The sequence below is a fragment of the Sapajus apella genome, unplaced genomic scaffold, assembly GCF_009761245.1.
Source record: "Sapajus apella isolate SASKATOON/1434 unplaced genomic scaffold, GSC_monkey_1.0 scaffold21, whole genome shotgun sequence".
Lineage (NCBI taxonomy): Eukaryota > Metazoa > Chordata > Mammalia > Primates > Cebidae > Sapajus > Sapajus apella.
Window position 1 is genome coordinate 27,939,066 of NW_022436961.1, and position 12,620 is coordinate 27,951,685.

Here is a 12,620-nt window from a genome sequence, read left to right on the forward strand (position 1 = left end):
GCGATTCAGAAACTGTCCTATTCTGGTGTAAGGTATGAGACGTAAATGTAGCTTTTTCCCCTTAGCATGCTATTAAATAGAGATGCTGTTTGTTAAGTATAGGTCACATTTTGCTTATTGGTATAAGATTCCATCTTTATTACTAAATCCTTGTTTTTGGGGGGAGGGAATCTCTTTCTAGATTGTGTATGCTTTTACATGGATCTCTGTCTATTCATGTACCAGTACCACATTGTATTAATTATGAGTTCTTGATAGTATGTTTTATTACCTGGTAGTTACTCTTGGTTGCTCTTCTTTTTCAGAGTTTTCCTACCTATTCCTTTTTGTTTATTTTTCCATATGGACTTTGGAAACAGGAAATTTAAAAATTAATTTAGTGAGAATTTACATGTTTATGAAATAGAGTTTTCTTATCCAAAAGCATGGTATGACTTTCCATTTGTTCGAGTCTGCTTTTGTGCCCTTCAGTGGCTTGTGCAAGTTTTCTGCATATAAGTCTTGTGTATTCCTTGTACTGTTCACTCTTAGAAATGTTACCTTTTTGGACTTATTTTTATTTGGTTCTGTTCTTGTATTCTGTATATTTAGTTTCCATGTATCTGAAGTCTCTTTTAATCCAAGTATATTAATGTTTTTCCTGCTGCATAACTTAATTCTCATATTGCGTGTAGCAGTTTGTTAGTCAACAGCCTTGCCTTATGAGGAATACAACCATAATGTTTGCAAATTGTGATAGTTTTGCCTCTTTCTATTCATTTTTATACTCCTAATTTGTTTCTTTTAACTGACTATATTAATGATGGCCCAGTACAGTGATAGTCATGCTGGTTAGCGACCTTCTCTTTATCGCTGATTTTGTGGGGGAATTCTGCGAGTGTTCATTCATTTGGCATGATACTTGTTTTGGAGCTGGCATGTGTCTATGTGTGTGTATGTAACTTTTGAGTTTAATACATAAGCTAAAATACAATGTCAATGAGTCAAATATATATGCAATACTGTCTTGATTGTGAGGGGCTGAATATTTGTTGTATTAACTATGTGTTGCTTTCCTTCCTTTTCAGTGGTCTGACAAGCCCTGTGTGCCTCATTTGCTTCAGAGGGACAGTTACTATGTTTATACTCAGCAAGAGCTTAAAGAGAAGCTGTATCAAGAAATCATATCGTATTTTGACAAAGGCAAAGTGAGTATTGGATTGTTTTTGTACTGGAAATGACTGCAGTGTCGCAGGATAATTCTGATGCTCACCGCTTAGGGTTGTCACCGACTACACAGGTTCAGGGCACCATCTCCAGCGAGACTGTCCCTGCTTTAGATGCCATACGCAAGTTTTTAGGGATCCCCAGTCTCTTCACAGTTCTGGGCCACTGGATGTAAATTTGGGGGGCTCCCACTACCCCCTCAGACTTCATAGTCTACTAGAACAACCAACAGAACGCAGTAAAGTGCTATATTAACGATTCTAGCTTCATCAAGAAGGATGTTAACTGGGGCCAGCCAAATGAAGGGACCCACAGTGTCTTCCCCTGTGAAGTTGGGGCATCTTCCCAGCAAATCAGTGTGTTCCTCAATCAGGAAGCCTACCCAAGCAATGGGTCCACAGAGTTTTCATTGAGGTTTCTTTCTTTCTTTCTTTTTTTTTTTTTTTTTTTTTTTTTTAGTAGATATGGAGTCTCACTAGTTGCCCAGGCTGGTTTTCCAGGTTCCAGAACCTGGAACTCCTGGGCTCCAGTGATCCTCCTGCCTTGGTCTCCCAGAGTGCCAAGGTTACAGGAATGAGCCACTATAGGGTTTCATGATACAGACATAATTGATTGAATCTTTAACTACATGATAAAATTGATCTTTAGCCTTTCTTTTGTCCCTGGAGGTCAGGCTGATACCACGTGGCTCACAGCCCTCACCTTCTAGTCACGTGGTTGGTATTTCTGGCATGGTAGCCCCCATCCTGAGGCTGGGAGGCCACCATGAGTGACTCATTAGCATAGACTTGGGTGTGATCCTGGGGTTGTGGCACCAGAAATAACAAAGACTCTTATTACTTGAGAAATTCTGAGGGTTTAGGAGCTACCTCACTGGAACTCAGGACCAAGACCAGATACATTATTTAATATACAACAATAACAAACAACTGCTGTTTATTCTCTCCTTGAGTATCCTTGAATTCTGACATTTCAGAGGGGGACAAATTTTGCAAACAATGACTTTAAAAGATTTAATTTTGAAGTGTGTCACAGTGGCTTGGGGCTCTGCACATGTTCCTTCACAGCCAGAAATGATGGAACATAGCACCTTGTGAACAGGAATGAAGCAGGAAGTGACCCAATGCTGTGGGTTGAATAGTATCCGTCTAAGAGACAGCTCATGAAATACCAAAGTGATTAGAAGGCTCAATCTGGGCTGCTAGCCTCAGACACTGAGGACACGCGTTGGTCTGTAACTTACAAGGTTATACATGCTCGGAGGCATTTCCTAAAACTCGCATCTACTAAGTAGGGGAATCAGTGCCCTGCATGGATATACAGATTGCCAAATTCCACACAACAGTACTGTTAGCTTTTTCCATCCCACAAACAGTGTAACTACACCCCCCCACACACACACACGTACACACACAAGCACACATGTTTCTGAACCAGAGTCCCACAGAAGCTTCCTTTCCCCCTCCAACAAGACTTGCATGCTCTCCAAACCTCAACTGACGGTGGGTCCTCTCTACTTTCAAGCGTTGTAGGTGTTTTGCCTGTTAAATGCAGTATTGCTTTTTGGGGGACACGTGGTACTTATTCTTAATGTCCTTGCAAACAGAACTACAGAAGCTGCCCCTGGCAAAGCTGCCAATCTACACTATCTTTATGATGTCAGAAAATGAAGTTTTCATTGACCCAAGGGATAAAGCAAGTGAGGAATATCTACTGAAAATCAACCCCCCGACCACTTGCTCATTCCCAGTGACTTGCCAGCGGCTTCTGCCACTGGATCAATGACCGCCTTGTTCTCTACTTTAACCCTGCTTTCCTTTTTCTGAAGATGTGGGAGAAGGCCATCAAACTGAGCAAAGAGTTGGCTGAGACTTACGAAAGCAAAGTATTTGACTACGAGGGCCTTGGCAACCTCCTGGTGAGTCTGAGTCAAAATCTGTTCAGCCTCCAACAGCGTTGCTAAAATTTGTGCTCATGAAAATGTTTCTGTAAATTGGTAGGATGAATTGTGTCTTTTACAGTGGAAAAGTAAACTTTGCTTGAAATGAGAATGAAAAAGAAAAGATGTAGTGCAAAGGCTCTCTCATCAGTGTTTCTGCAAATTATTCTTCACGGGAGGCTCAGAACTTCCCTGGAAGTGGAATGGGGTTGCCTTGAAGGTGTAGAATATCGAGTTTCAGATAATAGTGACACACCTTCCACATCCCTTAGGATCTCCGTCTGCAGCTCTCTCTTTCTTCCTGAAGCAATTTTTCTTTCTGTGGACCTTCCATATTCCCAGCCATCAGTAAAGCAAAACAAAAATGAATGCCCCGTGGAAGGCAGCTGCCATTCCCAGTGCCCAGTGGAAGGCACCCACTATTCTGAATGCCTGGTGGAAGCCACCCACTATTCTGAATGCCTGATGGAAGGCACCCACTATTCCGAATGCCCGGTGGAAGGCAGCCACCATTCTGAATGCCCAGTGGAAGTCACGCACTATTCCAAATGCCTGGTGGAAGGCACCCACTATTCCAAATGCCTGGTGGTAGGCAACCGCCATTCCAAATGCCCAATAGAAGGCAGTTGCCATTGTAAATGCCCAATGATAGATAGCCACCATTCTGAATACCCAGTGGTGGCAACCACAATATTGCATTCAGTAATTTTTAGTAGAGGAGTTAGAAAAGATCAGGTCACCCATACTCATGAAATTATCATTTATTTGAGGAGCCATGTGTCAAGATCACTTTGTAAAAAGTCTACCACTGTACTATACCAGCCCCTGCCGTCACATGCAAAAAAACTCACATATTAATATTGTCAACTGGGCCGGGTGCCATGGCTAACACCTGTAATCCCAACACTTTGGGAGGTTGAGGCAGGTGGATTGCTTGAGCCCAGGACTTCCAGACCAGTCTGAGCAACATAGTGAGACCCCCATCTCTACAAAAAATACAAGAAATTAACTTGGTGTGGTGGTACATTCCTCTAATCCCAGCTAGTTTTTGGGAGGCTGAGATGGGAGGATCACCTGAGCCTGAGAAGTCAAGTCTACAGTGAACTGTAATCATGCTACTGCACTCCAGCCTGGGCAACAGAGTGAGATCCTGTCTCAAAAAAAATTTTTTTTTCATCAACTGAACTGAGCTGAAGTACTAGTAATGCAACATGTTACCAGTCTAAGAAAATCCCAGCACTTTGGGAGGCCGAGGCAGGTGGATCACAAGGTCAAGAGATCGAGACCATCCTGGTCAACATGGTGAAACCCCGTCTCTGCTAAAAATACAAAAAATCAGCTGGGCATGGTGGCACGTGCCTGTAATCCCAGCTACTCAGGAGGCTGAGGCAGGAGAATTGCCTGAACCCAGGAGGCGGAGGCTGTGGTGAGCCGAGATCACGCCATTGCACTCCAGCCTGGGTAACGAGAGCGAAACTCCGTCTCAAAAAAAAAAAAAAAAAAAAAGAAAATAGTATTTTGACAGAGCCCATCACCTAGATAGAAGAGAAATAGCATGCAAAGTATTGTGGGGATGGGGCTCAGGTCATTGCTCAGAGCTGCCCAGGTCTGGCTAGCTATTTTGCTTTCTTTAAGGCCAACCCTGTAAGTCAGAGCTGGGAAGCCCCTCGTCTTGTAAAGAATTAAAGATAAAAGTGGTAGCAAGTACTGAAAAACAGAACATCACCACCACCTTCTGGGCACTTACAATTCACCAGACATTTTCATCCAAACCACCTGCATGGACTGCACAGTTCTTCTTAAAAAAAAAAAGTTATTAATTTTATTATTAGAATGTTTTTGAAACAGGGTCTCACTGTCACCTAGGCTGGAGTGCAGTGGTGCAGTCATGGTTGCAGCCTTGAACTCATGGACTCAAGACAACTTCCTGCCTCAGCTGCTGGCTAATTTTAAAATTTTTCATAGAGATGGGGTCTCACTATGTTGCCCAGGCTAGTCTCAAACTCCTAGCCTCAAGCAGTCCCCCCACCTCTGACTCCCAAGGTGCAAGGATTATAGGTGTGAGCCACTGTGCCTGACCTTGGAAGGAAGGTCAGGAGGAAGAATCTTTACCTTCTCCCATGGGTTTCTGGTTAAGTGCAGCCACCTTCTGTGAATCTCAGAATGCACCTTTTAACCTTTCATAGGTCCTGAGCCCTGTTTGAGAAATTGCTCAAAGTTGTGCACTGCCCTGTTATGCAGAAGAATTTGAATGTGCACACACTTCTGCATACACCCTCAGGGAGTCCCAGCCCTCCAACACCCATTCATGGAACCCAGGTCCATAACCTGTGATCCGAGAACAGAATCATCCTTTTCTGCCCATAGGGTGTTTTCCAAAGACCTTTCATTGCCCTGCGTTACATGGGAAACAACAAAACAAAGTCTGACTTTTTATCCCCCCACCGTGTCCTTATAACCTCCCCTTGGAATGTCTTGTTTTGTTTTGCAGAAAAAAAGAGCCTCGTTTTATGAGAACATCATTAAGGCAATGAGGCCTCAGCCTGAATACTTTGCTGTTGGATACTATGGACAGGGCTTTCCTTCTTTCCTACGGGTAAGAAACCTGATGGTGGTCTCCCAGGCCATTAGGAGGAGGGAGGAAACTCATTTCTTTTCCAGATGGGCAGCAGTGTGTTAGCAGCTGCCGGTGTTCTCGCTGTGGGAGGTAGGGGAGGGAAACCACTTCCTGAGCGGCCGGCCTCTTCACCCCACACCCCCGGACACCCCTGGTGTTCTGGCAGGTCTTTTGTGAAATGACTTTTCCCAGGTGCAGTGAAAAAGGGAAAAAACAGAACCATCCCCTGCACTGGTCAGCTGCCATGGGTCACACCAGGGAAAAGTGTGGACTGATGTATTTTGTTGTTTATTTTGTTTCTAGCCAGAGCTAATTTGAAAGTAGGTATCCCAAGAGCCAGACTGCGAGAGTCTCTCAAATTAAAACATTTTATTATAATAATAATAACAACGATGGTATTTTCTTCCATTTCAAAATTGTCTGTAATGCGACATTCACTTTACAATTTAATAAACAAAAATTTTTATCTGTTACTAAAAGAAAGTTTCTCTTGGAGCTGAGCTTTGCTTAAACATTTATTATCCATCTTCTTTCTCCTAATTTTAAAACAAGTGGTAAAGCAAGCAATTTACATTCCTAAGAATGCCTAATGAAGAGACAGTTTATTCATTCAGTCAGTAAATATTTATTGAGCGTCTACTCTGGGCCAGGCATAGAGAAGGCATTAAAAATATCTTGTTGATTACAATCAAACATAGTTCCTACTGTCATGGATTTTACAACCTAAATTCATGAGGGGAGATTTTAATCACACATGAATGTAAAATTTAAACTGCCGGGCTCAGTGGTCTGGTCCGTAATCCCAGCACTTTGGGAGGCTGAGGCAGGCAGAACACTTGAGGTCAGGTATTCAAGATCAGTGTGGACAACATGATGAAATCCTGTCTGTAGTTAAAATACAAAAATTAGCCAAGCACGGTGGTGCATGCCTGTAATCCCAGCTACTCAGGAGGCTGAGGCAGGGGAATTGCTTGAACCCAGGGGGAGGAGGATGCATTGAGCAGAGATCACACCACTGTGCTCCAGCCTAGGTGACAGAGCAATACTCTGTCTCAAAAGTAAATAAACAAATAAACTGTAACCAAGCAAGATATCCTGTACTATAAGAATTTGTAACCAGGAAATATTTACCAAAGTGAAATAAAAACTTACCCCTTTACAAAAAATGTACAGGAATGTTTATAGCAGCAGCTTTAATCACAGTCACCAAAGACTGGATCCAGGCCAGGTGTCCCTGATGTGGTGACTGGATGAACAGAATGCTGTGTATCCACACAACAGAATCCTGCAGCAACCACAGGCAGCAAGCTCCTGAAATGTACAACTGCAGGCGCGATTCCCACATGCATCTTGTGAGGTGAAAGAAGTCAGACTTAAAAGGCTGCAGACTCTGTGGTTTTATTTATGTGACATTCTTGCCAAGGCAACACTTCCTATCAGGGCAGAAAATAGATCAGTGGTTGCTGGTCAGGGGGAGGTTGGCTGCAGAAGGGCCTGGGGAAAGTTTTGGTGGCAATGAAACTGTCTGTATTTTGATTGGTCTTGGTTATGTTTGTCAGAACTCACAGAATTTTACACTGAAAGGGGGCCATTTTACTGTATATAGATTATGTCTTATTATTTATTTATTTATTGAGACAGTGTCTTACTTTGTCATCCAGGCTGAAGTACAGTTGTGTGATCTCTGCTCGCTGCAACCTCTGCCTTCTGGGTTCAAGCAATTTTCGAGCCTCAGCTTCCCAAGTAGCAGGGATTACAGGCATGCACAGCCAGGCCCGGCTAATTTTTGTATTTGGTAGAGATGTGGTTTCACCGTGTCGGCTAGGCTGATCTGAAACTCCTGACCTCAGATGATCCATCTGCCTCAGCCTCCCAAAGTTTTGGGATTACAGGTGTGAGCCACCACACACAGCCTATGTCTTAATTTGAAAAAAAAAAAAAAAACAATCAGGGCTTGGAGCAGTGGCTCACACCTGTAATCCCAGCTACTCAGGAGGCTAAGGCAGGAGAATCACTTGGGCACAGGAGGTGGAGGTTGCAGTGAGCCGAGATTGTGCCACTGCACTCCAGTCTGTGCGACAGAGCTGGACTCTGTCTCAAAATAAATAAAATAAAACATGAGGAAAGGCTTTCCAGGGAACTTCTGTTTCAGCTGCAATCTGAAAGGTAAGGTGGGAGTGAAGGAGGTAAAGCGGGTAGGAAAAAGGATTGCAGGCAGAGGAAGCAGCAGGCAAGAGCAGGGCAGGGCCTGGGAAGGAAAGGAGAGCTGGGCTGCCAGCGGGGAGGCGGGAAGCCCTGGAAGAGCCTGCAAGGCCTTGGGGTTTCCTAGAGCGTTCCGTCTGTATCCTGAGAGCAGTGGGAGCCGCTGCAGATTTTTCGTGTTGGAAAGGTCATCTGGCTTTGGTCTTCATGGTCGTCCAAGGAGAATGGACAGAAGGTGCTTGAGAATAAATCGCTAAGGGACCATTGCAGATGTTCAGAAAAAAGATGACAGGCTAGACTCAGGAAGTAGGGGTGGTGGCTTTAGAGAGAAGCGGAAAGACTGGAGTAGTGGAGATGAAGTCACTGCATCTGATGATTGATGGGCTGTGTGGGTGAGGAAGCGAGAGGTGCCGAGAATGATTTCTGGGCTTCTGTCCTGCGTCATTGGAGGGGGTAGTTGAACCCCCGTTTACTGGGACAGCAGGACTGGAAAAGGCCAGAGTCATGGAGGAGAGAATGAATTTATTCCTTGGGTAAATATTTATTAAACTCCTACCATGTACTTGGCTCTGATATAGGCATGGGAGCAGAGTCAAAACGAACCAAAATCTTGAAATTATCAAGCTTATGTTCCAGCTTGGAGTGATCAAAAAATGAGATCAATCAATCAACTATTTAGTATGTCAGATGGCCTGGAACACTGTTCAATAAGTATCCTGGAGAAGAGGTCTTAGGGATGGTGACTAGAGAGGCAGGTGTTGGGGATGGAGTTGCAGTTTTAAATAGAGTAAACAAGAAAGACTTCCAGAAGAAAATGGCACTTTTGGAAAAAACAGAAAAAAGGTTAAAGAGTGAGCCATGCAGCTCTCAAGAGGATGAGCAAGGGTCCCAGACCTGGAGAATAGCAGGTCCCGAAGCTATGAGGCTGGAGTAGTGTGTACAAGAGGGTGCACAGGAGAATGGGTGGATGGCTGTGGGTACCAGATAGCAGAGGGCCTCCCAGGGCTTTCTAAAGTATTTGCAAAACTTTGGTTTTGCACATACTCAAGGGGAGGTAGATTTGGAACATCCAAAAGGTACAAGTCAACCATTAGCTGTATAGATCTGGAACTCAAACGAAGTTACAGACAGGAGGTAAAAGTTGGTGAGTTACTTTTATATGTAGTTAAAATAACCATGGTTGGGGATGAAATGGACCAGGCAGAGGAAAGAGAATAAAGAGTGGAAGGTCTGGAGCCAAGTGTGGCGACTCATGCCTGTAATCCCAGAACCTTAGTAGGCCAAGGCAGGAGGCTCACTTGAGCCCAGGACTTTGAGACCAGCAGTTTGAGACCAGCCTGGGCATCATAGCATGACCCTATCTCTAAAAAAATTTTTTTTTTAATTAGCCAGGCATGATAGCATGTGCCTGTGGCCCTAGCTACTCAGTAGGCTGAGGCAGGAAGATTGCTTGAGGGTTGGAATTAGAAGCTGCAGTGAGTTGTGATCAAGCCACTGCGCTGCAGCCTGGATGACAGAGTGATATATCCTGTCTCAAGAAAACAAAAATTAAAAAATAGAAAAACTATAGGCTCTAAATGCATCAGGGTCTAGCGTTAGCTCTAGTTTAATCCAGGTCAACATAAGAGAACCGGTACCCCAGCTGTACTTGTTACATATTCCTGTGTATTGCATGAAATCAGGAAATGTGACCACAGAGACAGCCATGGTTCCATGAAATCAAGAACACCAGACTTTCAAGTGAAACCATTCTAGTCTAAATCACCTGCTGAGTGAGTGTGTGATTTTGGTCAATCACGTAATCTGTGAGTCTTGATTTTCTGATCTGTAATTTAGAAAAATAATGCCTATATCACAGGAAAGTTTTGAGAATTAAATAGCATATAGGAGTGCTTAGTAAACTGTTAAGTAGTTTATAGCCATTAACATACCTGAAAGTGTACAATAGAATATAAAATCCTTAGGAGTGATGTAACCTCAGTGCCCTTCCATTCTATGGGATATTTCCCCAAATTCAAAATATATAAAATTACATCATCTCCTTCCAACCCAGTGAGATCTCATTATCTGCTTTGTTTCCATCAAGGGTACAACTGTTCTTCCCACTCCATGACCAGTGACTTTGTTTTTTTTCTAAGAGATGGGGTCTTGTTCTGTCATCCAGGCTAGAATGCAGTGGTGTAATCACAGCTCCCTGCAGACTTGAACTCCTAGGCTCAGGCAGTCCTCCTGCCTCAGCCTCCTGAGTAGGTGGGCTAACAGGCATGCACCACTCCTCACAGCTAATGTTTTTAGTTTTTCTTAGATATGGGGTTTCTCTGTGTTACCTAGGCTCAAGACCAGTGATCTTTGAATCCGCGTCAACTCCCCTATTTTCCTTCTCTTCTCCCAACACCCAAGAGGCAAACACTGAATGCTGTTACTTTTCCCTCTCCTGCTGTTACTTTTTCTTCTCCTGCTCGGTTCAGCCTGTGAGGCTTCATTTGGGCATGGATTCCACTGTTGGCTTACGTTGTCTACACTTCTTCTTTTGTCATGTGGCTACCGCCTTCCAGAACCTCCAGTGAACATACCTTTGAATCTTTGAAACCTCTGTGTGCTATGCAAGACCATTCATAGTTTGGCTCATTCTTCCAATCCAAGTTCATCTCTTCTCCAGGAACTCTGATCTTTCTGTCCCTGGGCCTTCCCCTTTCCACGTACCCGCCTGGTCCTTCTCACCCCTTCTTTTTACCTTTCCTTATCTCATTCATCCGTCTGTGTCCATCTAAGGCCCATGATTTCCTTAAAGCTTTCTCTTTCCAGCTCTGCTAATTCTTGCTGACCTGCTTCTCTGATTCCTTTGACAGTTACTGTCTGCATCATACAACTAGTGTTTTATAATACTCTGAAACTTTGCCCACCTTGTTTCATCTGAATGATAGAATTTCAACAGGCTTAAGTCCCATAGAGTTCTCCTAGCTTGGAAAGTGTTACCATGTATTCCAAAAGATCCAGCAGTTTTTACTCCCTTCATTCAGTGTTTGCCTGGAAAGTGTCATTGCCTTCACGGTACTTACACTATCATGTTTACTTATTCATTTACTTGCCTGTTTTTTATTCTCTCCTGTAGCAGGTAAGTTCTGTGAGAGCAGGATCACCATTATATTCCTGTTTTCCAGCTGATCTTCTGTTTGCTCAATAAATATTTGTTATATGAATGGACAGGTGATTTTCAAAGACATTTTACAAGACAACCTGGGCCCACGTCTTGGCTAAAAGTGAAGCATGTGTCGGCTACCCATCCAAACTGCTCATTTCATACATGCTTGTGTTTGCACTTACCCAGGCAACCACAGCTGTGAGGCAAAATACTCCCATTCCTGGGGCCTAGGAAATTTCTTTGGAAACAAAAAATCGATTAAACAGATTAAATTTACAGTTTAGGGTGGAGAAAATAATATTCAATGCAGTGATTTTCTATCAGACTTTCTGGATTGGCTGGAGACTGTGGTCCATTGCTCCTGTTCTCTGTGACTCTGTCTCTGTGCCAGAAGACACTTAGGCAGTGCTGTTCAAGTGCTGGTCCACAAACTTACTGGATCATGATGAGATCGTTAAGGAGTTCCTCAGTGTAAATTAATGCACTTCCTTCCTTCCTTAGGAAGATATTTTGTCTTGCCGTGAAAATATCAGCATGCCTGGTCATGCCATTGATTTAAACGAGGGCCCAGGTTCCTTATTTCCTTGTAGATGGATCCTGACTGTTTACAGACTGGCCGTGGTCCTTGGGCCACACTGGAAGAAGCACTGGCCTAAGTATTTTTCATGCCTATGATTTAACTTCTGAAATAAACCGCAGCTCTTGTGAGATATGACAGTTACTGTTGGTCATGGACTAGATATTCAATGAGAACTCGATGGTGTGGATTGAACTTCAGCTAGGGAGTGCCATGTCTCCCTCAGAACCCAGAATGCCAGTTGCCTCTTCACTCTTCCTGTTTAATGACTTCCCTTGCTGTCTCCCCTGCAGAATAAAATCTTCATCTACCGGGGAAAGGAATATGAGAGGCGAGAGGACTTCAGCCTGAGGTTGCTAACCCAGTTTCCCAATGCAGAGAAGATGACCAGTACCACGCCTCCTGGGGAAGACATAAAGTCCTCTCCCAAGCAGTGTATCCTTCCCGTGGGGAATACGCTCTGAGGCTCTTACAGCTTTGCACAGCCCCAGCTAAGCCAGTGAAGATAGGAGCTACAGTCCCATCCTCTCAAGCACTCTGATGCTGGTTCCCATTCCATGTAAAATCCTTGGGACCCTAATGATGTTAGCTGGTGGTGATGACATAGTGTAAGAAGAGATAATAGACAAATGATGGATATGAAATATACTTCCTAGCCAGATGGCGAGCTTAAGTGGAACACAGACTTCCTATTCTGAATTCTGGATTCTGTTGTAGACTTTGAAACAGTATCTCTGCACTGGTGGGTTGAGGTGCTAAGACTCTCTAAGACTCCATCATTAAACCAAACCAGGCGTCCCTACCCTCGAGCAGGTATTGAACTTAAGTTTACCACTTACCAGTTGTGTGATGTTGGATTTTAACCTCTCTTATCCTCAGATTCTCCATCTGTGAAAAGAGAATAATAACATCCCTCTTGTAGAGTTGTTGTATTAGA

At 43.7% G+C, this 12,620-nt stretch overlaps 1 protein-coding gene across 3 annotated transcripts in view; it reads left to right on the forward strand.

Moving 5' to 3' along the window:
- DOCK5 (dedicator of cytokinesis 5) overlaps positions 1 to 12,620 on the forward strand; it is a 219,585-nt gene that overhangs the window by 183,698 nt on the left and 23,267 nt on the right. For all 3 annotated transcript variants that reach the window (XM_032288556.1, XM_032288558.1, XM_032288557.1), the window contains 4 exons: positions 1,068 to 1,187; positions 3,035 to 3,124; positions 5,637 to 5,741; positions 11,977 to 12,118. In XM_032288556.1, the coding sequence (XP_032144447.1) occupies positions 1,068 to 1,187; positions 3,035 to 3,124; positions 5,637 to 5,741; positions 11,977 to 12,118 (457 nt within the window). The remainder of the gene's footprint in view (positions 1 to 1,067; positions 1,188 to 3,034; positions 3,125 to 5,636; positions 5,742 to 11,976; positions 12,119 to 12,620) is intronic.